At 30.9% G+C, this 24,653-nt stretch overlaps 2 protein-coding genes across 4 annotated transcripts; one reads left to right on the top strand and one right to left on the bottom strand.

Moving 5' to 3' along the window:
- Window positions 1-1,244: 1,244 nt before the first annotated feature.
- LOC111626171 (amiloride-sensitive sodium channel subunit gamma-like) lies at window positions 1,245-10,444 on the top strand. Of its 3 annotated transcripts, XM_023369474.1 has the most exons (12): window positions 1,245-1,515; window positions 2,541-2,700; window positions 2,987-3,174; window positions 5,075-5,181; window positions 6,349-6,512; window positions 7,134-7,220; window positions 7,290-7,404; window positions 7,650-7,722; window positions 8,970-9,027; window positions 9,705-9,727; window positions 10,056-10,140; window positions 10,207-10,444. In XM_023369474.1, exons 1-12 carry the CDS (start codon window positions 1,385-1,387, stop codon window positions 10,360-10,362), a joined length of 1,347 nt encoding a protein of 448 aa, XP_023225242.1. In that variant the 5' UTR covers window positions 1,245-1,384; the 3' UTR covers window positions 10,363-10,444. The 3 variants fall into 3 exon arrangements, 2 of the variants coding, with proteins under 2 accessions (XP_023225242.1, XP_023225243.1); XR_002756838.1 differs by lacking the exon at window positions 9,705-9,727 and having other exon boundaries at window positions 10,207-10,345; XM_023369475.1 differs by lacking the exons at window positions 9,705-9,727; window positions 10,056-10,140.
- A 1,123-nt stretch (window positions 10,445-11,567) lies between these two features.
- On the bottom strand, window positions 11,568-21,292 carry LOC111626170 (double-strand break repair protein MRE11-like). Its single transcript, XM_023369473.1, has 4 exons — window positions 21,193-21,292; window positions 16,401-16,517; window positions 14,555-15,508; window positions 11,568-12,513 (listed from the first exon to the last, which is right to left on the bottom strand). Exons 2-4 carry the CDS (start codon window positions 16,501-16,503, stop codon window positions 11,639-11,641), a joined length of 1,932 nt encoding a protein of 643 aa, XP_023225241.1. The 5' UTR covers window positions 16,504-16,517; window positions 21,193-21,292; the 3' UTR covers window positions 11,568-11,638.
- Window positions 21,293-24,653: the final 3,361 nt, after the last annotated feature.

Raw genomic sequence — 24,653 nt, 5'->3', positions numbered from 1 at the left:
GAAAATTACAAATTATTGATGTATTCAGTTGCTGGGGAGATGTTACACGTAATCGTGTCACGATATATAGATATGTTTAGTTGCATCACAGTTCGATCGAATTTGAAAATACAAACCACACTCTCTCCTTTAGTATAAAGCGAAAGAAAAATCAATGAAATGAAAACTAGATTTAATTCAATTCTTTAACAAAAAAAAAAATAAACAATATCTTTAGTAAATTTATTTTCTAAATATCGAAAAAAATACAATTTAACTTACTCTCACATACCGATTTTTCTTGGAGGGACGTGATACAAAATACAAGTACAGTGTCAATATTTTCATAATTTAATAATATAATAAAAAGAAAATAAAGTGTTTTTTTTTAATATTATGATAATATAATTTAATGACAAAACACTATCAATAATGATAAATATATGTTTTAATTTCTTTACAAACAGAAGAATTAATTACGTAAATATTTATTGTAAATTCGTTATTTTATATTGTTGTACAGGAGTAAAAAATAATGGAGTTTTTATATAATTTAATGGAATAAAAAATAGTTACGAATTTAGATTTATTAATCACGAAAAATAGAATGTAAATATTATCAGCTCAATAGAATTGATGTCATTTCAATTTATCAATAATAGACCATGCCCTATTTTCTTCTTCGTGGACTAAATCCCATATTTTATTTTCAAGTTTTTCTTTTATAGAAAATACTTTGTAAAAATTGAAATTTAAAAATAAATTTGTCATTTATAAAATTTAAATTTAAATTAAAAGTCTTTATAAAGTCGTAATTTGTTACTAAAAGAACACAGAAGAAACCTGACACTTTATGAAAAAAAAATTAAATTTAAAAAAATATAATTATAAAAATATAATGTTACGTGACTTTTAATAATGTTTCTTTTTGTAAAATTCTAAAAATAATTTTTTTCCTTCCACACACAATTGACTTCAAAGTCTGTTTACTACTTCCCAGTAAATACATCGATCTTCATTCGAAAACCAACAAATAATTTTTATTAAAAAAAATATGTAAAAATTAATTAATAATATTTATATTTTAAGTGATTTCCTGGAAAAATGACGTCACGTTATTATCCAATAAGAATTATCGATAGATAGCATCCTTCTCTTCACTACGCTTTCCAACATGGATAGGAAAGACAGCCTTTGCTTGGAGCTCTTCAGCACTATGATGAAAAACTCCGAAAATCAATTTTCGGAAGAGAATATAAATTCGGAGAGATCTTGGTCCAAACACGCGTGGCCAACAATATCGTGCCAATTGGAACATATACAAAATGACACAAAACACCAGAGGAAACCTTCGAGAAATGGCATCATCAATCGCACAGTATGGTTTACGTTGATATTGATATGCATGGGATTTTGTTTGTTTCATAGCATAGCTTATTTAAGAGAATACTTTCAATACCCTACCGTACTAAATGTTCAAGTTAATACCGAAAGCAAATTGGATTTTCCTGCAGTAACCGTTTGTAATTACAATAGGTAAGTCAACGTTATCTTTGTTTAGTATTAGATTAACCTAACAACAAAAGCAAAATTAATTGTAAATTGGGTTTTTGTATTTCTGTTAAGTTTATTAACTAGCTCCCCCAAAGGCCCGGACCCTGGCTTATCGCAGCTAACTACATCTGTCATTATTAAGGTTCAAAATAAGTGCAATGTGTTCGGTAAGGCCCCAACTTACGACGGACGAAATTAGTATAATAAAAATCCTGTACATCTAAACAATATGGTATCTATCACAACAAATGATTTACTTAGATTTTACATAAGCAAATCATTTCACGTGTTTGTTCTCTTCGTGAATCGTCGAATGCCCTATTTTTAACAATACAGTATCCTATTCGTTTTTGAAAGAACTTTTCAGAGATTATTGAAATGAGATGCGAGAAGATATAAAATGTCTCTAAGAATATCTTTAAATTGTATAATTAAAATTTAATTATACATATTCTACCCGGTTCCCGGGGCTACAGCTTTGGCTTTCCCCTCTTCCTCTAAATATAAGTCATTCAAACAGAAGAGTTTACAATAGAGGATTGATATAAATTTGGTACACAATAGTGGGTGTCAAGGCACACGCCGCAGGCTCTGATTTCCAACAAGAAACACGATCGTTTGATCGCGAGACAGACCGATGAACTCTTCAATTTCACCTTTATTGTTGAGCAGCACACTGATCCATTCCAAAATGCTAGTCTGGGAAGACGTCTCGAATGACAGTTGGTCACTCCTAGTAGTGATGCAAGAGACATAGACTGTACAACGGTCGGTAGGTTCAGGAAATCCTGCTCCGTCGCGCCTTGCCTTTTACGGCAGGGCAACAAACCGCCATTTTCTAGCAAGGTAATCCTTACTTGTACACAGAGCTACGGTTTGCCACATTTCCTTGACCTAGCCAGACTCCAGATTTCGTAGGTTTTCGAAGCTTCCTATCATCGATAATTCTTAAATGATTTTATTTTTAATCGACGACATTAATTTTCTTTTCTAAAAATCATTTTTAGAATAAGAAGTAATGCTCTAGATTCGTTTTGTTGTACATCCGGATTACTCTTGAAAGCAAGCAGTTTATGCCACGTCTTAAATGTTACTTGTTCTCAAACCAATAACGAAGAGGCTTCCTCCAAAAGACTGAAAACTCTTATTGGCTCTCCTCCTTTATCTGTAAGTATTTATTATTATTATTTATTTAACTTATATATTTTCAAAAAAGTTTTCCAAATTCCAAGAATAAGCAAAAATTTCTATAACTTAATAGTAAAAATCCAGCAACGAGTTGCTTAACGTTCCCGGTGACATAGAAAATTTTGGTGGCACCATCTGTTATCAGATTTTGTTATAAAAACTTTTTATATTTTTAATTACTATAAAATAACAAAAAGCTTAATTTTGATGGTAGGAACTTACAAAATTTATTAGCATCGATTAACGTGGAAATGTATTTAATTAGGCATCTACTGCATTTGCAACGTGTCCTCGTAACAGAACCAATAATACAGTTTCATACGAAGGATCCATAATGAAATCTTTTTCTAACGCTTACGTATCACTTCCTCTGTCTAAGAAAATCCAAATGGGACACCAGGTACAAAAATTCGTACACCAATGCCAATTCATGGGCCAACCGTGTGACCACTTGTAAGTTAACCGATGAATTTTTGAATTATTATTATAAAGATTTTATATTATTTTAATTTAATATTACTATATAAGGGTTCTAACAACACATAATTTAATTAAAAGCATTCGCAAATTATGCCAAATTAAAGAGAAATATCTTTAAGTTAAAACAATCTTTTGGTCCTCTCTGGTTAATTAATTTTGGTGTATATACAGTAGAGCGTCGTTTATCCGAATCAATTGGGGACTGGGGTTGTTCGGAAAACTTATTTTTCGGATAACCAATTATGTACGAAAAAATATATTAATTTATCCCGTGTTGAAATTTTTCTCCGTTGCGTGTCACTTCACGTTGAATTTTCATCGATGTTAAGCCTAACGAAGACTATTGTATCGTTAAAAATTATTTTTTTATTTTGTACAAACAAAATAAATATATTGAAAAATATAAAAACAATAAAAAATTATACTTTAGAAGTTAATTTAGTATAAAAAATGTAAAATATTTGAGTAGCCCAAGACGTAGCCAAAGATTACAGCGCCACAGCACTGGCGAAAAATTAAATTTGAAGACTGGAATTCCTTCGGATAAACGACGCTCTACTGTACTTTTAATTGTAATCCACTACTAGATGACCCAATTATCTATGGTTATAACTCAATAAATGGCTCAAAACCATGTTATTTCTAGGAGTTAACATGATTTTGAACCATTTGCGAAACGGAAAGGCTTCTGTTCTAGATAAAATTTAAAATGGAGTGGTAAAAATCCTTCTAGCACACCTTGGCGTACTTATGTTCGATGATTTCGAGCTAAGCTGCAGATTTCCTACTTGGAAGTGCGTTTAAATATGTTATACAGGAAAGGTCTCGGGTCTATGCCAGCAAATTACAGATCAATGTCTTCAATCAATGCGTTTAGAAAGATTTTTCCTCCGTGTTGGCGAAAACGCCCCAAGTTATATTTATATATAGCGTTTATTAATCCGAGGAAAGCATTTGCCTCTATGGACTAATGATATCTTATTATGGAAACTCAGTAAGTTTGGTATTTCCAACTCCCTTATTAACTTACTTAAACAGCTATTTTCTAACAATAGATACGTCATCGAGGATTTTATCAGAAGAGATTCTTGAACCTCAAACAAAGAATTACCTCGGGGCAAGCCCCAGATTCTTGGGCCTCAAACAAAGAGGACATTCTGAACAGGATGTTCAGAATCCTGTATGAACAATTAGAAAATGTGTTCATAAACGATCTTCCGACTTTTATACGAGAAAATAAAATTATGGGTGTAGAGCTGGATTTTCTGTTTGCAAATATTATTATTGGGCTGCAATTTGAAATTCGAGATCAGACATAGAAAGTTTAGGGTAGGTGTGATTAATTATATACGAACTTCCGGTATAGAACGGAAATCATGTGATTTCAATTTTAAAATCTCCCCCAAAGGAGTTAGATTATGGCACGACTCTCTTGTTAAAGGAAAAGTATGACGTACAGGGGCAATCCACTACTAATTTGAGGTGGAGAGCATATATTTTAAATTAAATAAATTAGCCTGGCATTGTGACCATGTCGCAATAAATAATTGTTACCTATTAATTTTGTTCAAATAAGTATTGCTTTACGCACGTATTCGTTAGTTTATGTATAAAAAGACACATTATATTTTGTATATTTATGGAATTTTTGTTTTTTCCTCCCTCTTATAAAGGCGAAAGGTAAATTAATAAAGTTTACATTTAATTTAAAATTACATTCTGAAACCATATTCGGTTATGTGATAAATCGATGATATTTCGTAGAGTGGACACACAGATCTTCAGTGTGTTTTAAATTACAGTTGGACATTATCAGTAAATTAAATTATTTTATTTTCGTGTAATTCTTAATATCGTAAACCATTTATTTCAGAAATTTCACGACATTTCATACTTTTCTTTATGGAAATTGTTTCACATTTAACTCTGGTCAAAACGGCAAAGATATTCTTCGAGCAACTACCGATGGAAGTATGAGCGGTGAGTTCAATATTTTTTTATTTATTTTGAAGAAATATCATCCAATTCTTAAAAATATTTATTTTAACAAGCTAAAATGTAATATTCAAATTTCCCAGCTTATATTTTTACACAAATTTTTGTATTCGAAGATCTTTTCAGATACTTTCGATGTAATGCTTCTGTGTAAATATTTATTCGAAAAATTAGCATGAGAAATTTTATTTATTCCCCAAATAAATATATTTTTTCCTACATTTTTATCCGAAGAAACTTCATTAACATTTCATAAAAGAGAATTTCGAGCTCATTAAATGTATACAGTAAAATCTGTGTAAAGCAGAACTTGTGTAGGTTTCCGTATTAGATAGGTTTTGCACGTACTGTACAGTACATCACGCATTTTCCTAATCCTCACACTTTCATCAAGTACACGTAAATGGAAGGATTTACGCAATTTTGACTATTATCGTGGAAAAAGCGGATTAAAGTGCTTTAGAAAATAAATTAACATATAAGTTAACTGTTTTATTCGTAAATGATCAGCACGTTTTACGAATTATTTGGAATCCGTTCTGGTCATCATCCAGGATTAACCAGGTGGACGTGACTCGAGTTTCCTCGCTTCTCCCTTTTAGGGTGTTTGTATTAAAGTATGAACGACAATAAATAATCTATGCTTCATAATCTCATCGTCTTGGCAATCCCGTAATCGGTGCAGTTGCAAAAACGGAATCCGATCGAAAGACTAATAAGCATCGGGCCTTGGTAAACCAAAATGTATTTCATTTTCGGCCAAATTCATCCAACCTACTTTTGAAGAAGACATAAAGGATCCCCGCACCCAAGAAGAGTGCGGGGTTCCTTTATGGATAAATTTACAACTGAATATCGATTTTACTCCCAAAAGACGATTGATTCGTACAAAGGGCCCCTTTTCTCCCGTAACGTTTATAATTTCGGAAAAATTGTTACAAATTATTTTTAAGTATTGAAAAAAAAACGCAATTTTTGCAGGATATTTACAAAAATAAATGAAAATTTTTTATGTAAAACGAGAGTGCAAAATTTGCTATAAAATTAAAGTTTATAGTTGACAGTTCATAGAGTTTTGGTCTCGAGACGGTAAGTAAACTTTCCAAATGAATTTTTCCACAGAAAGTTCGAAAAGATATAATTAATTTTCAGGCCTTCACCTAGAATTAAATCTGGAGACCGACGAATATATATTTGATCTTACAAATAATATCGGAGCAAGATTAATTATCCATCCTTCAAATGTTAAACCGCTGCCAGAAAACGAAGGAATTGCCATCACGTCGGAATTAGAAACCTCGATATCTATCGAACAGGTACGAAATATTTAACATTTCTTCTTCTATATATATATACTAGCTGCAAGATCCCGCTTCGCTGGGTTTTTATTTGTATGTAATAGTATAGTTTTTTTTATATATATAAAAGGCTGTTTTTCTAAGTAATCTAGAATCTAGCTGCAAGGACCCGCTTCGCTGGGCAAAAAGTAACGATAGTGAAGATTAAGATAATTATATTATAGCTAATCTTACCCGTTATCACAGAATGCAAGAATTAGGTTCCCCGTTTCCAGACTAATTAGAGAATTTTTACGTTTAGTCAAACGAACTATTTTCAACGTTTCTGGAACGTTTACAATCGTTCTATAATCGAACCAAATCGAATTTTATGTTCGAATTTAATTCGAACAAATTCGAAAAAATCGAACAAAACATTCGAAATAGAAAGCCACTTTCAACTACTTTTAACCTCATATCTCCCGCACCCTTACAGCTATCGAGACGCAACAACCCCTATGCACGAATGGAGACTTGGGGCTACCACCACATACAAACACCATTCACGTGCGATGTGTAGTTTTGGCGAAAAAGTGAAATATAGGGACATACATGTCCATTTATATATATATATATATAACTTTAAAAAATGTTTATTAGGTAAATATTCATCGTTCGAAACCTCCTTATCCCGATAATTGTATCGATTATCCGAATGATGGCGAAGGATTTTTATACACTAGGAACGTAAGTATTAAATAAATATAATAAAACAATTCATTTTTATAAGATTAAAAGTATTAAATTTTATTTTAGACTTGTCTTCGAGATTGTTTTCAGCAATTAAGTCAAAACAAATGCAGTTGCGCGGATCCAACATGGCCGCTTCCTCGTAACAGCACGTCTTGCGATTTGCGCGACGTAACACAAGGTAAAGAGTATTATATACAGAACCGTATGGCGGAGACAATAGCTAAGATAATGGACAGTCTATCAAACATAAAGAAATCTTTATAAGCTTTCAAAATTAACAGTGGCGTGCCGTAACATTCGATGATGGAAGCTGTGTTTCCATAAAAATTTTAAACAAATACTGGAAATGTCAAAATATTATATTAATATAATATTTATATTATATTATATTAATATAAATATGTATGTATGTATATATTATAGTTTGCTGTTTAGACGACGTCAGACAACTGTTAAGAAATGACGAAAATATTTGCATATGTCCGTTGCCTTGTTGGTAAGTATTGAGAGAGAAATTTCTTTTAAAGAAAGTTTTATAAATGTTATTTAATTTTTTTGTTATTTTATATTCAGATGAAATTAATATTAAATTATCTATATATACACAATGGGGTGGCCAGAAGTTTAGGACAGCTAAGAAATTTTTCTTATAAATGCCTTTAACTGAAAAGTTAATTTAATTAATGTGATGCTGTTGTTAAATGTATATGTCAAGTATCAATAGGTAAATATTTATTTTTTAATGAAAATTACCTCTGTTCAAACTACATACGTTTTTACTCTGGACAAAAAAAGTACAAATTCGAATTCAAATACCTCAGTATTTTGTGGAGTAAGCAAATTTTTAATGGCGGCTTTGCATCCTCTTGGCATAGAATCGACTAAACGTTCACAAAATTTCTTTGGAATGGAGGACCAAGTTTTTTGGACAGCCTCAAACAATTCATTATTTTAAAATTTTTGTTTATAAATTAGTTTTCGCAACACTCCGTAACGTTTCGATGGGGTTTAAGTCCGGCAATTGTCAGGGCCATTCGAGTAATTTAATTTAATCCTTTTGAAACCATCTTTTAACCAATTTACTTGGGTGTTTCGAGTAATTATAACGTTGGACTTTCCAGGTTAAAGGTAAATTAGCGTTAACATAGAGAAGTATCACGTTTTCTAGTATAGATCTGTACTGTTGTTGGGTTGCAATTTAAAAAAACTTGTAGACATATAAATTCCCACTGTTGTCTTTAAAGAATCTCGAGAACGGAGTTAGATAGATGACCGGCTTGACTCTATTCCTAATAGGAAAAGTATGATGTACAGGGGCAAGCAACTACTAATTTGGGGTGGAGAGCATATATTTTAAATTAAATAAATTTTAAAAAATGTGATTAAAAATTGCAACCCGGCATTGCGAAGATATCACAATAAATAATTGATTCATATTTCTATTTAGTCGATGGATAGGGCCAGCTTCGTGTAGCGAGAAGCATCCCCACAACCTGATGATGCCACTTCTATTTTTATACAGACAAATGGCTTCTTCCAGGAAATTCATTAAATAAGAAGCCATTAAATACTTAATATTACACTATTACACTGTGTCTAATAGCCTAATATTAACTACGTAAAATTTTATTGTTGGTCCTAAGCTTTTGGCCATCATTGTACAGTATATCAGCCTATACATATATATATGGCATATATTTAAAACGTTAATTTATCTTAAATTTTGTGTATTCATTTAAACAGTGAAATCCAATACAAGCTGTCAGTTTCTTCAACCAAATGGAATCCTCTAAAATCTAAAGTAAGTAAATTAAATATAACAAACATATATGTAAATAGCATTATAAATTGTTTAATAATCATAGAATAATCTGGGAAACAATTCATTTTACTTTCATAGCTGTTATAACATTAACATTTAATATTGTAATTGTATCACACGTCACCGTTCGGGTTTTTGGAATCGCGACATTTTGAGACCCGTTGAACCCAATGTCAAAAAATGATACCCGCGGTGTGTTTGGTTTAATATTTCGGGGTGAGATAAAGATTAAGAACGAAATTCGGCACGATAATTTGTAAATAAGAGGCACCGATGCTGTTAAATTTTGATGGTTAATTAAAGATCATAATGGTTGGAGAAAGAGGGGGGATTCGTGCCGCCATGTTTAAACGAACTTTGGCAATTTTGCTCGTGTTTTCTTTCTTGTCTCTTAGGAATTTCTATTAGGTTAGTGAGGGATTCGGACCCGATCCGGAGCTTCACATTTAGCATAAAATTTTAATTAGAAAAGTTTGAAATTCTATTTAGATGTTTCGAACAATCGTTCTGACTTTTATTTTTATTTACATTCTTAGGTTGAAATTAATATATATAATCTTAACCAATTTTAAAATCATCAATCTTGTAATCATTTTACTTAAATTTTAAAAAGAAACTTTTATCATTTCGATTAATTTCGAAAATTCTAAATTTAGATTAACAAGGAGATGTATTCCAGGTAAGAAATTCACTATAGTATTATGTAAGTTAAGTAATGATTCATGATTAATTGTATTTTGCCAGGAATATTACCTCTTATTCCATAGTTAATTATACAATAAGAGTTTAGTAATCACATTTTTCAAAGATTTTTAATGAGTTATATTTCAATAATCAACATTGACGTTAAGAAACACCGCATCATTGCTCCAAACAACACTCGAATATAATTAAAAATGTGGAATATTTATATCAAACCATACATCGACATCTAATTTTATATAGGATATATATACTACGTTATAAAAAGTATTCGGGCATCCTAACTGTTATCTTCCTTTTTACAGCATCCTTCCTTCTGATATTGCTAAAGTTCGTATTTATTTTCAAACATTAGATCATGTGGTATTAAAAAGTCATCCCAAATATCAGGTTAATGTTATTTTATTAACATATTATTCAATAAATTTTCTTCTAAAATGACCTAACTTTTTCTAGGTTCAAGATATATTCAGCAATCTAGGAGGACAAATGGGCATGTGGTTAGGTATATCTTTAATGACGTTGCTACATTATTTCGAAACTATCTTGGGTTCTGTGTTCTGTAAACAAAAGCAAACCATTCATCAAAGTCCAATTGGAATTAATCCTTAATCCTTAGAAAAATTTCACGAAATATGAAAAATTGTTTTATGTAAATTTAAGACTTGTTAAGTTTATCTGAAATTAAATAAGTTTTCAGAACTATTCTGTTTTTATTTGTTTGGAACAAAACTATCTACATTTTTCTTAAATTTAGAAATCAAATCTTATCAACTTGTCATGGAGATGCTTCAATCAATAGTGAAAGACTAGAACAATGAAAATAACCCAAATAAGTTTCTTAGGGTACAAATTTAAAAAAAAAAATTATAAGAAACAAAATTGATGATAGGCTATCCACTACAGTATTCTAAATCTACTCAATAATTCATAAAAATTTTATTTAACAATTAAGTATTCAATACAGAAATACATCTATAAAGTAGAAAATGATACTACTTTAATAATACTAAATGAACAAAAATATTAATTTCCTTTATAAATTCATCTTTTATAAATCAGTTTATTAACAAGTTTTATAAATAATTGAATTCTAAACACTTTTAAAAATACTAAAATTTCATTCGTAGAAACATATTTGGTATCGATGAAGATTTCTATCCGTATTAAAAATCAGAAATGCCGACTATTATTTTAACAACAACAATTTCCTCGAAATTTAACACGCTTGCATAGGTATGATCCATACGCATCATATATACATATATTAATATATATGTATATATGAATATATAAAATTTTGATCATATTTAATTATGCATTGTGTAGAGAATATTTTTAATTTATTGCAGCAAAGTACATAAAATATATTATATAATACAAGATAGCCGAAAAATCGGTTAGCCGCTGTAGACTAAATTGCTGTCCTAGTTGCTTATGAATTTTACAAAAATTGTTCAACTTGTACAGTACTTTAACAAAATTAAAACTATAACTTTTTAACGTTCTTTGACAGCTTGTTCGAGTGACTTATGTAGTTAACTGACTTTTGGACCATCCTGTATTTTAACTTATTTCATTTGTTTTTTCAAATTCAAATATTTGTATGTACAGTACAATAATAGTGCAAAGTGAGATGACTTCACACTATTTTCATTAGCTTACTTTATTATACTTTATTTTTACCTGAATTAATGTTTATTCTTATGGACTGAGCTTATATAAATTTAAATTATAACCTGTTCCAAAAACACTTGAAATTATTATTATTATTTTTTTTTAGATATTGCTTTAAGTAAAATTAAAACTACCATTAACTAAATATTAATTAAAATTTAAAATTATATATCAAAATTATACAATTAAGCAAGTTTATTCTAAATCAAAATTAATCAGAATCATCAGAACTATAATTATATTTTCTTTTTGAAGACGCAGTTCTTCTCGTTCTGCTATTAATTTGTCGAACTAGATCATCTCTCGAATCATTATTTTGAAATTTCTTAACTGTTGCTAGTTCTTTGAATTTATTTCTGTTGGAATTTGTTACAGATCTGCTTCCTCTTCCTCTCGCCCTTACTGGACTTCTGGAAGACTGCTTGGTCCCTCTGGCACGTAAAATTTCCCACCTTCCTCTTCCTCTTCCTCTTCCTCGCTTTGAAGAAACGGATGCATTTTGGTCTTCTTCCATTTCGTTGTCAGAAAAATCAATGTGGCTAATTGAACCGAACTTCTTGCGCGATTCTTCTAGGGTTTTTGAGATTTCTGTTGACTCGTCTTGAGAGTTTAACCTTTCGGCTTTATATTTTTGGATTTCGCTATCGATATCTATGTCATTTATATCATTTATATCTAAAGACTTTAAAAATGTCTGTGTTTTGTTCATTTGATGAGTAACTATATCCTGAATTGCTTCCTTGACTTCTTTTTCAACAAACTCATGTACAGCAAAACTCATACCATATTCTGACAGTAATGATAACTGATCTTTTTCTCCTACTTGCTGAAAATATTCTTTAACTAAATCTTCGACCCGAGATTTATCTAATAACTCGGGCTTTAATATTTCTTGCATGACATCCATGTTGAAATCCACCTTTTTCAAAACACTTCCTTTCTTACGATGAAACTGTATGATGTCTTTAGGATTGGCTACTTTTTCTACGTACTGTTGACCAAAACGCTGAACATTAAAAGTTTCAAAATTATCTGAATACTCAATTCTTAATCTTATCAATGGTTTTTTTGGCTGTTTGCTATTTCCTGTATAAATCAAAATAATTAAATACAAAACTAATAATAAACAAAATAAAAATTAAATTTATTACTACAGATATTATATTTAGTTATAAGATTTAAAATAAATTAACCAGAGACCTAAAAACCAAATTATTTACACTAAGCATACTATTAAATAGTTGTGACTAATCTATTTTTTAGATCTGATTAATTCAATATCAGGTTACGGTTTATGTTTGTATATATTACAATATTAGATATGATCAAAAAGTCTTTGTGCCTAATGTTTTATTTGAAAATTACAAATGCAAAGAAACAGCTTAAAATGTGGACCTGATGCATTGGACTGTCCTCTAATGTCCCACATAATCTCCCATGTTATTTCAGAATTTATACCATCACACAACAAATATTGGATCCTAGTACTATGGCTGCATATGGATCCATTGTTTCACAGCAGCTGTGATGTCTTTGTTGTTGGCAAAATGTTGTCACTGAGAAATTTCTGCAAAGAACTAAACAGATGGTATTCTAAGTTTCTTGCACTATTTCTTCCATTAAGGCAATTTTTGCATCAGTGAAAGATGTATTGATATATTGACATCCTGACCAATCTTCATCTGCAATATCGGTCTGCCTATTTTGAAATTCTTTATGTCATCACTACACAGGTATTGCTAACTATATACTGTAACTATGTCACTATAAATTTGAGAGGCATTCCAACCCTTTGCCCCCAAAAAATTGAATGATACTTTATTACTCATATGCAGTTGACAATTGCAATGCACCAGCTATTTTAAAACATCTAGGAGCTTGGACCTCTAGTATAATGTCAATTAGCATATTTAAAATTTAAAGCATTTTGCAACTTTAAAAATGCTGTATTAGTTAGAATAAACTATATAATTGAATCTCTAATAATCTAACATCAATAAAATTTGTTTTAGAAATATTTCTTTCCAAACCCCTCACAATTATCCTTCATATCCTAGTCTAAACGCAAGTGTTAATGAACTAATCTAAAAATCAGGCAAAAACAGTAATTACTTGTGGCCCCCAAATCAATCTTTTACAAACTCATTACAGTACCAAAAATATCAAAATTTAAATTTGGACCATATCTGGGAATTCTAGATTGTCAATGTGGTGCAGGGTGCACAGCACAGAAGTTGTGTTAAAAAAATGAATGAGAATACGGGGGAATTTCCCCAAACAAAAGTGTTTGAAGTCAACACTGTACATGGGTCCTCCTAATTCAAATTTACCTGGGGCCCCATGAATCCATAACATGCCACTGAACAAAAGTGCAAAAAATAGCAACAAATAAACCCAATTTAAAGTATACCATTTATTATTTTTCAATTTTCATTTTAATGAACTAAAGTACTTTAGATAATATTTTAAATTAAAATACACAATTCTATACTTCTCCACAATAAAGTGCATTGTGCATAATTCTAAATATCTTAACATAAAACTTTCATTTTATTTCAGTTTGTTTAAATATTTATTTTGATATTCAAACTATCTAAACTAACTTTCATAATATATTTATACTAATGAAATATTCATTTATTTTTCATATTCATCTTATTTTATAATAAAATTTTTATAAAAAATATATAAAATAAATAAGTAAATGAAAAACTATTGAGGCAGATGAGAAGTTTCTAAAGAAAGGTTGACTCCATGTAAGACTGTTATTTCCTGAGGTGTGAGGCATCTTCATCTTTTCCTTTTCAGACAAGACACTTTTAATGTATTGTCTTGTTTGAAAAATATTTTATATAAATTTTCTACATATATACTTAATGTCCCAGACATTTTATCAAATATATTATAAAAACTATCTTAATTTTAGTTATTTTTCTTTTGAACTTAAAATTTTCACATTAAAGAAGAAAATATTACTTTTCATGACATAATAACTACAAAACATTAAGTTTGAAAGCACTTAAACAATTTTTAATTTTTGTAGTTATAACACAATTAAAAGCAATATTTTCTTCTTTAAATTCTACTTTAAATTTTAGTTTTAGTAATTGCCACACATTACACTTACCTGTGTGTTCAATTATGGCTCTGTCTAAAAAGCTATCTACTTTTTCTTTACAATACGTAATAACTTTATTAGTTATATCTGAATCTTCAAGATCAAGTCCAGTTTCATTTAATGAAATATATTCAATATAAAACTGACGAACTGTTTGCAATGGTATTTTAGTCATTTTAAAACTCCTTTTATGTATCTGAAGAAGACCAACATGTTTTTTTGCAGCTTCTCCAGGAGTAAGTGAGGTAGCTATGGAACTTCCTGGTTGACTAACAAAAAAATTTTGTTCGGTATTCCACTCTGGTTTGATTAAACATTCGTGTTCATGACCCCAAATAACCAAGTCTAAAAAGTCATCTAAAAATTGTTCAGGAATATAATTAGTAACACCGTGTTTCACTCGATTCTGATGAAGAACAAACAAATTAAACCAATTTTCGGGATTCTCCCTTGGACGTAACATCGTCACCTTTCCTTCACGAAATAATCTGTGTAGACGTTCGTCACGAATTGAACCCAAACCATAAAGAGCCAATTGATTTTCTCCTTTCCTCATGAGTAATGGTGATATTTGTATTTGTTCAAGATCTGTACATTTTCCAAAATAATTGATAAATCCGGATACGCTCAATAAATCGGCACTACAAAGACTACCTTGCCCCGCGGGATCGTCGTGATTTCCGTGAATAGAAAAAACTGGTATTGATATATTGATGTTAGGATCTTCGTAATTTACTACTGGGAAGCTGCTATGTTTAAAATTCTCTGATTGGTCACTCAAAAATTCTATCTGGACAGGATTATCACCTAAACAATATTGCCTAAGTAATTGTAGACATAAGTGAAGGGATTTTCTGGATGGTTTATTTTCATGAAAAAGATCACCACCTAATAATATAAAGTCAACTTTCTTCTCTTTTGCAATAGACAATATTTCTTCAAATGTTTGAAAAGAATCATTTCCTGCAATAAAAAAAAATTTAATTAACTACTGAAAGAATTTCAAAATTTGTTTAAAAATATTTAAACTGGTAATTAGTATTTTTATTCATTTTTCAAGATTTTCATAGTTGCTGTTATTAATTTTAAATTACTAATTAAAATGGATGATGAAAACTACTATCAATTAATTGTAACTATATTAAAAACAATCTTTTAATTTCTGTAAGATACATGTTTTTGTTTATCCCATTAGATGCAAATGCCCAAAACAATAAAGATAAAGGTTTTAGTGTGATGATCTAAGACAAAAGGTTTGAATCCAATCCAAAATATCTAGAATTTTCATAAGAGGTTTACCCAAATATATCTATCACCACTCTGTTGTCCCACTAGACTGTAATGGGCTTAAAAAAAAAGGTCCTCTCAGGCCTACAAAATCAAGAGAGTAAAAAACGAAAAATTCATCTTATAAAAATTTTTATTACATAAAAGCAGTGGTAGATTGGCCCACCAGGAAATCAGAAATTTTCCAGTGGGCCATTTGAAGTATTGCACGTAACTGCCTCATCATCAGGTTGGCAATTTACATATATGAGCCTATATTTCATATATATACTAAGGCTAAAACTTGTTGCCCCAAGGGATATGTATGTTTTAATCCAGGGTTTAATCAAGAAAATATGGTATTCATATGTCTTATATTTTCATATATTCTGCTTAAACTTTTCCTATAAATTAATCAGTTATGGAAAATAGAATCTGATATAAAAATGTAACTCTGTTTTAAAATGTAGCAATTTTATCTAAATAGGACTATTATTAATAGAATGATTATTATTTGTTCATGAACAATTACCATATATTTCATAAAACGTTTAAAAATTAATATAATATATTGTGTATGAATTCTTACCTCTAATGGCATCTTTCTCAGCATATCCAAGATGACAATCAGTAGCTACCAATATATTTAAAGTATCTGTGTGCGATGGTGCATTTGATTCATTTAGGGACATTGCAAATTTATAACCTGAAAAAAATAAAGTAAAATGAGATCAAACATATTCAATATAAGAAAAAACTGACTGTATAGTACAGAGGTCTCAACTCAAATGAAGCAAAAGGCTAGTCAAATAGATGTATATCATACACAAGCCATATTCAATGTTCGGTAAACCACAACTGTAATTTAAAAACAAAAAAAAAAAATCTTTTGTTGCATGCCTTTATGACTTAGTAAATAGACAATTAAATTTTTTTCTGTTTTAATTCCCACAGGATGTTAGAAACATTGATTTTTTAGAAATCATTAAGGCTGTGTGCCAGATATGAAGCCTTAACAAGCCATATCCGGCAGGCTACCAGTTTGCGACCCCCTGGTATAGTATTTATTGTGCACAAAAATATAAATATTTTTCTGTATCTGAAACTTTAAATAAATTAAATATAAAAAAAATTGAACATGAGAATTTAATTTACAAATTATCTACTTATCACTTTAAAAAACTTGATTTTATAATTTGAATAATCCAAATTCAACAAAGTTTAAAAATTTTAAGAAATGAAATTCATTTTAAAACACTTTTAGATTTAAGTTTGTCTTCAATACGGGCAAAAATCTAAATAATAATCAGAATCATTAATTTACTAATTTAATTTATGGATCAGTAATTCTTTATTTTCTTAATTTAACATTCTGACACATACCAGTAAACTAATTATAAATTAAAACTATATTAATTAATATATTTGGAAGAATACAGCTAAATGTGAATTGTCAGAGTATATAAATTCAGGCAGTTCATATTTTTAAATGCTGATACATTTAATAATAATGAATGCCTTTAAGAAATGTAGTTTTCCAAAAATCTACGAATGAATCAGCTTTAGATCATAATACAGATTTAAAATAAATTTCTGTAATGTATTCGTGCTTTTCCAATTACATACACAAACCAGTTGTTGATGGAATTTATAAAAAAATCATTCAAATAAACTTATTATAAAATTATGCTTGCATAAATTTACTTTTAGGAAATAAACTGAGACAATGTGCAGGGATGACTCCGAAAGCTTTGCATTACGGGAACACTGTAGGACTTTTAAACAAAATATTTTTTATTTAGAAACATTGTAGCAGTTACACTTTTAGGAGTCACTGATGTTTGTGGTTGCCCTTCACATGGTTTATCATGAAAAAGTATGATCACTGAAATTTTTTTGCACAGTAGTAAAGGGTGGGACATCATCCCCAAAAGCCAATTTCATTCATTCATAACTTTGTCATTCAGTCCAACACAAAAATCATAGCAAATTATTGCATGAAGTGCTTCTATAGAAAGTTCCATTGTTAACTATTACAAACAGGGCTTGTCTCACTTAGATTAATTAAGGGAGACTGATCAAATTTGTTTATGCATAATAAGTCATGTTAAGTTTATTTTCAAAAAAACAAACACTTTAATTCATCATGGATGGTTTTCTTGTATGCAAAACTTTCAGAGCAACTCTTCTATTTCCTTAGAGTAATTTCTACTGTACATTTAACATTGAAAAAATATTTTCAATTTTGATGATATTAAAAAGTGCAATTAACATGTTTGTTGTCAGTTGATGTAATTCTGCATCTTGACACAATACAAAATTGTATGTTAAACTATATTTTTGATATATTTCTTAGTTTTTATTTTAATAAATTTACAACAACTGTGTGTAGTCTTCAACCAATATCCGGCATGAAAATTCCAAACTAATATTGGCAAACGCTTTCGATGCCCCTCCTGGGCTCTTCTTCAGGCCAAATTTAATGTACTGGTTTCTTAAATCGAATATTTTTAAATAAGAATGTGCTCTGTTACTAGAAGTTCAAATAAGGAAGGTAATCACGTGCCTTTCCGAATTATAATTTCTTTATAATTTATATTCGTGGAGATATGTTGTGCGCATCTTATAATAATCTCGCGTATTTTATAATCATGTGCCGTTTCTAAAAATAATTTTAACTAGCGGATATATGATGTGCACATCCCATAATAATCTGGTGTATCGTATAATAAATTACGATTCATCCTCCAATAAATACTGCCACGCTGTTGAGAGATTCATTTCTTCTTTAAGATTGATGCAGGTTAGTTTGCGATCTGCTTTGTAAATTTCCATCGCTTCCAAAGTTCTTAGATGTTCATGATGACAAGTGGTGCGGATGACCCACTTGTCATCATGACTCATTAAAACTTGGGGTTATGTCTGGGTTTGTTGCATATGTCAACAATGCTGTCGTATATTTGTTGTGGGGGATGTCTGCTTTATGTTCCTTTATTCTGGTGGCTAACGGGCGCTTAGTGGACCTTATGTAAATTAGTTGCCTTTGCCATCTATCGTCCATTAAGGGAATGGTGTATATTCCTGGTAGCCTGTTCGGGTTATGGGCGTCTTTTCCGTTTCTTAATAAATTATAAATGGAAGGGTTTCTTCTGTATGTAATTTTAATTCCTTTTTTCTTTGCAATTGAATTATATATTGCTTTCATTTGTGGGTTGTACGTTACTGGGACCCTTTCCATATGTTCTTTATCATCTGCTCCTGATGTCTTTTCTTCATCTGTTTTACTGTTTATGTGAAGGTGCTGATTACATAATTTGTTTATTAAGTTGCCATAACCGTGGTCTTTAGCGACATCTCTAATATACGCTAATTCTTGTTATAGAGCGTAGGTCATGGAAGAGTGGGAATAGGCTCTTTCTACCAAAGTCCTGAATGCCGCTATTTTGTAAGAGTACGGGTCACAGGAATTGATGGGTATGTATGATGGTATAGTTGTGGGTTTTCTATAAACTTTTGTTTGTATTGTTCTTTCTTTAATTTCAATTTCTATATCCAAGAAGTGGATTTTTTTCTTCACTATGCTGCTCTAATTCCAAATAAAGGCCATAAGGGTTGTTGTTCATGGCTGTCTTAAATTGTCTTAGGTCTGGTGGTGTTTTCCAGAGAATTATAATGTCATCTATATATATCTACCATACATGATTATATTTGAGAGAAAGAGTGGTAGGGTTTTGGTTTCTAATGCCCTAATTACCATTTTGCACAAGTCCCCAGATAATGGACTTCCCATGGGTACTCCTCTCTCTTGTGCATATATTATGGGATGCGCACATCGTATATCCGCTAGTTAAAATTATTTTTAGAAATGGTACGTGATTATAAAATACGCGAGATTATTATAAGATGCGCACAACATATCTCCATGAATATAAATTATAAATAAATTATAATTCGGAAAGGCATGTGATTACCTTCCTTATTTGAATTTCTAGTAACAGAGCACATTCTTATTTAAAAATATTCGATTTAAGAATCCAGTACATTAAATTTGGCCTGAAGAAGAGCCCAGGAGGGGCATCGAAAGCGTTTGCCAATATTAGTTTGGAATTTTCATGCCGGATATTGGTTGAAGACTACACATAGTTGTTGTATATGACCCGGTGTGGGAGAAATCCTTGATTAATAAATTTATAAAGGTTCAGGAAAATAATATGAGTAAAAAATTTGTCTTCAATATAAACTAAATGTCAATATAACACCCAATAATATCAAAATAAACTTTTCATTTATCTTAGTATCTTTCAGAATTATGGGCAAAACTTTATGTTTGCTTGCAACTATAGATAGCCCGTAACGGGTTGTAAGCAATCTTTATAATAACACATTCGGTGCTGCCAAATACTGAATAAAAAAATCTAATCGGCTAGGAGATCGACACAAAAAATCGTTCCGAGTATCTTCAAATGGCATCCCGCGTGATCGAGTTAGATCGGCCGTGCAAAAAATGGTAGATGTAAAAATGATTAGTCATTGTTAGCATTTACAATCATCATACAAGCAATTAATGCCGACAATAAAGACGTGACAGAAAAATAATGCCATCGGCAAGATAGCATACAAAAAGATTAGCGAGAGAAGTTAGAAACACGTTCAAGAAGAAAGTATTATTATCCAAGCCAGAAACCTTGGTCGTATTGTGATCTCGGGCAGATTGACGCCAAGGTTACCACCTCGACAATCAGCCCGCCATTCCGAAAACCGAAGTTCGAATCCGGGTAGAAAACCCAGAACACTTTCACGGTCAGTCCGTGCCAAATATATCGATCCCATACCTCTGCACCCGGCCACCAACCAAACCAAATTTTGGGTTTGGTTGGACCCAAAATGGGCCCGAAAAAAGGGTTCTTTTAGTACCGATAAGGTAAAAAACAGCGTAACTAGACTTCAATTCTGTTACTAAACACGGCTCAGGAAAAAGGCAAACAATGATTTAGTTGGAAAATCCAAAAACAATTGTCGATTTATTTTTTATATTCCCTTTAGTAAGAGACGAGAGGAACCTATCTGTAAGTAAATAGTTTTGTAAATGTAACAGAGATCACATAAATGACAGTGAATGTGTCAAAATATACTTTATAAACGTATAAACATTTATTGCCCTCTTTCATATAGAAAGGGATTCAATTTTATCCATTTTCACAAGTTACTCAGCACGGAAACAAGACTAATTACCTATAAATGTTATTATAAATATTAGTCACGTGTTATCACAAACTAACCTCTTATCATTACTGATTAAAATGTTTCGACCGTAATCATTCATCGACAGGACGAATTATATTTGTCTATATTTATATATATAAAGCATTATAAATTCATACCTTTAAATATAAGTAATCAGAACACGTATAGGCCACTACACAAGTAAATAGACTAATACACAATATATTTTCGACATAACGCCCAAATCGTAAGTTAGCGGTAAAAATAACTAAGTGTTGCCAGCTTAGAAGACAAAAATTCATAAACGGTATAAATAATAAATTATTGTTTCTTTTTATTTTTTAGTAATTTGAAAATTTATAAAAATTATTTTAAAAAATTTTTTATTTGTAGATCTGTTTCGATAAATAAAATCGGAAACTTCAAACTTCCAATAAACATCTTAGGTATTCGCCGCCTAACATCGAGTCAGAGAGATTTGAAAGAATTAAAAAATTAACGAATTTGGGGAAAATAATTTTTGTGGACACAAAATTATTGTGTGTTGCAGCTCAGTCTTTTCTGTATTTTTTATTCGACACGTACGGTACTGCTTACAAGAAAAAAATTAACAGTTTACCACCTCGTCCACCCGTAGACGAGTGGATAAAATCGGTCATTTCAAGCCCATTATTCTAATAATACGGTCATATCCAGCTTCTAAAAGACATTGGCTCAGTTAGATTAACTTTTTTTTTTAATAATGTCATGAAATTTGTGTCTGGGTTTGTATCCTATAAATATTATAGAGAAATCTTGGTACAATGCGTTGACTAAAATAAAATAAAACGGTGTATTTAAAAGCAAATAATACAAAGTAGGTTCAGTAGGAACCGAAAATGTGCCATTAAAAGTCGAGAGGGTGAACAATAGCGTAATAGTTCTGACACACGAAACCTTTAAGTCAGAAAAAATAGTAACTGTTTTTATTTAGATAAGATGTATGAAAGCACCGAAGCTGTGTATTGCTTCATTTATATTTGTATCCGAATTAGGTTTTTTTAATGTAAGAAACAAAATTTTCTTTAATTTATGGATTTCTATTTGGTTCGACACCGTTGATGCGCGAGAACATAAGACAACGGACCGACAAAATGGCAGCGCCTCTTCAGTAGTGTGCGAAGGAATAACAGTGTAGTGTTGCCCAATTTTTGACAAAAACAGGTCTATATCCATTGGTACATGCAGGTACAGTAAGGAGAGAAATACACAAATTGCATCTAGGTGTACAGTACGAGTAGAGTTCTAAGATTACCACAGTCCTGTGGAATCATTCACTGCGATCCCACCGTCCCAGCTCAGGATTTTCTAACTGGAGAACAGTACGTACAGACTTAGCAGTCTCTACATATTGTTCTCGAATTATAAAAACTAAGCTATATTTTCATTTTGTACGTCATCTCAATTGTATCGGTATAATACAATTATAATACGGGTTCTGTCTGACTGTCTTTGGTGGTCAATTGTCAGTTTTGGTGTATCTCTATCTTTTGTAATTACTTTTTAATAACTATTAGTTTTACATATTACTTAATTATTTTGTCTACGTATAACACTTTTAATAAAAATAATTAATATCAGAAAAGGAAACATTATAATTTAAAATAACGTGGAACAAATGTGAAACCACGTTAAGTCGGAGTTTAAGAGGCCAAAATCCGATTTCTACCTGTTATAGTTTTTTAAGTTCTTCGAGTTAACGGGTTTAATATTCGATTTTCTCAATTTTTTCTGGCCGTAAACTTCCCGTTATAAAGTTGTTTTTCAAGAATACATTTACAGCATAATTACAGAATTGCGTACAGTTTATGGCACTTTTGAAGAGTTTTCAAGGCGCCTCCGAAAGGTGTTAGATAGATGACCGGCACCACTCTATTCTTATCCGGTTTTTTAAAGTGAACCTATTAATCAAGCACATTATGGGTTTGACCAGGCCCACAACGATGCCGGGTGGTAAGGGATTGGTCCCGACATATCCGGAACGGATCACTTCCGGAAAAATTCCTGAAGTTTTTCGACCCGAACGAGTCGTTTCCGGGTCTTTATAATTTCGAATTTTGCAGAAAAAAGTTGTGAATAATTCGTAAATATGTGAACTACTATATTATTATTATTACTAAAGAAATGAATTCTCGTAATCAATATAAAATATTTTATTGTTGCAAACTTAAATTTCTAACTACCTATCTTAGATTAATCAAGCATATAATATATATAATTAATTAAAATTAATTAAGCCCTTGTTTACCATAGAACACACAAAAACTTAATTAATTATGGGCAGCGAGCGCACTCTAAAGATTTCCATCAATTACGATTTGTGCTTCCATCCCTCATTCATCAATGGCTACCAGATCCGTTCTTGTATTCAACGTTTATGGTGTAAATCGAAGTTTCCGACAGAACGACAGATTTTCTTGATTCATACTTTTTCTTTACGTACATCGGCTGCATTCTTAAAAACTTAAAGGTCTAATTATGCGAAAAACAGCACATTCGTGTTGTTACTCTGGGATTCTTATCGTACTAAAACTTTCATTTATCGTTCTCGTACAGGAAATGATGGGCGACTTTCGTGCAAATTCCATAAAACGCCATCTTCTTTATCCCGATTGAATCAGTATTATGGAGTAAGTGACGATGGTTCCCGAAATCTGCTGAAGAAAAGCATTATTGAGTACTGTTTCGATTTGTTTTCGGCAAAATCTTAATATTTATTTTAAAACTTAAAAGCCGATATTTTGTACGAAAGTAAGTAAAAGCGTATTTTACTTACAGACACCATCAGAGGTAAATCAATCTCGAAAAACTTGGATCCCGTAATGCAAGGTTTACGATTCTGGCAACACAAGACGAAGGCAAATATCTAAATACATAAATGGATTGTTAGCGGAAGAATCGAGAGTTTCAGAAAAATTCTATCTTTAAAATTAATTGGAAATTTAACTCAAAAATTCACTAAAAAGAGTAGAAATATTTATAAATGTAGCCTTACTTGTTCTCTAAATTGCGCATTATCCACGTCGACCAAGTAATTATTCAATCTAGCGACTATTTCATTTACCTGTAATTAAATTAAACTTCGATTAATATTATCCAAATGGCATTAATAAATTTTCATTGTAACTTTGAATATTTACGAAATTTCTGCACTTTAGAATCAAAAAACTTACTTCGTTTTTCATCCAGGAACAAAAAGCGGCGGGCAGAAGCATAAGAAAGAAGCTCCCTACAAAAGTTCCCATAAACATGATTCGATCTAAAGTGAGTACGTCCCTTTTTAAAGTATAGAACGACGACAAACAACAAAATATAACATTTCCCGCATACAATTCCCACACTCCGGGAGAAAGAGCGTCGTCCAACATGTCCACCATATCACATATCTCTAGATACATGGCCTTAAGTCGTTTGATCCTACTCAGGTCGTGTTCTTTGATAAATTCTCGTAATTCTCTCTTTATGTGGCGAAAGGAAATGCGGAAAATAATGGTAAAATAGACGATCCAAGTAGGAATGTAAATGATAGATACTATGCTATAATATTGGCACCAAAAGATGATGACTCCAAATAAAATGT

Source organism: Centruroides sculpturatus, unplaced genomic scaffold (genome assembly GCF_000671375.1).
Source record: "Centruroides sculpturatus isolate CEXI.00-Female unplaced genomic scaffold, Cexi_2.0 scaffold472, whole genome shotgun sequence".
NCBI lineage: Eukaryota > Metazoa > Arthropoda > Arachnida > Scorpiones > Buthidae > Centruroides > Centruroides sculpturatus.
This window is presented reverse-complemented; position numbering and strand designations above follow the sequence as displayed.

What these genes read in the sequence shown, in the direction of transcription:
- LOC111626171 (XM_023369474.1), top strand. Translation starts at nt 1,385, where the DNA reads ATGGGATTTTGTTTGTTTCATAGCATAGCTTATTTAAGAGAATACTTT. An exon ending in ACCGTTTGTAATTACAATAG is followed by an intron (nt 1,516 to 2,540) that starts GTAAGTCAACGT and finishes AATCATTTTTAG; the next exon opens with AATAAGAAGTAATGCTCTAG. An exon ending in CCTCGATATCTATCGAACAG is followed by an intron (nt 6,513 to 7,133) that starts GTACGAAATATT and finishes AATGTTTATTAG; the next exon opens with GTAAATATTCATCGTTCGAA.
- LOC111626170 (XM_023369473.1), bottom strand. Translation starts at nt 16,503, where the DNA reads ATGTCCCTAAATGAATCAAATGCACCATCGCACACAGATACTTTAAAT. An exon ending in TGAGAAAGATGCCATTAGAG is followed by an intron (nt 15,509 to 16,400) that starts GTAAGAATTCAT and finishes TTTTTATTGCAG; the next exon opens with GAAATGATTCTTTTCAAACA. An exon ending in AGCCATAATTGAACACACAG is followed by an intron (nt 12,514 to 14,554) that starts GTAAGTGTAATG and finishes TGATTTATACAG; the next exon opens with GAAATAGCAAACAGCCAAAA.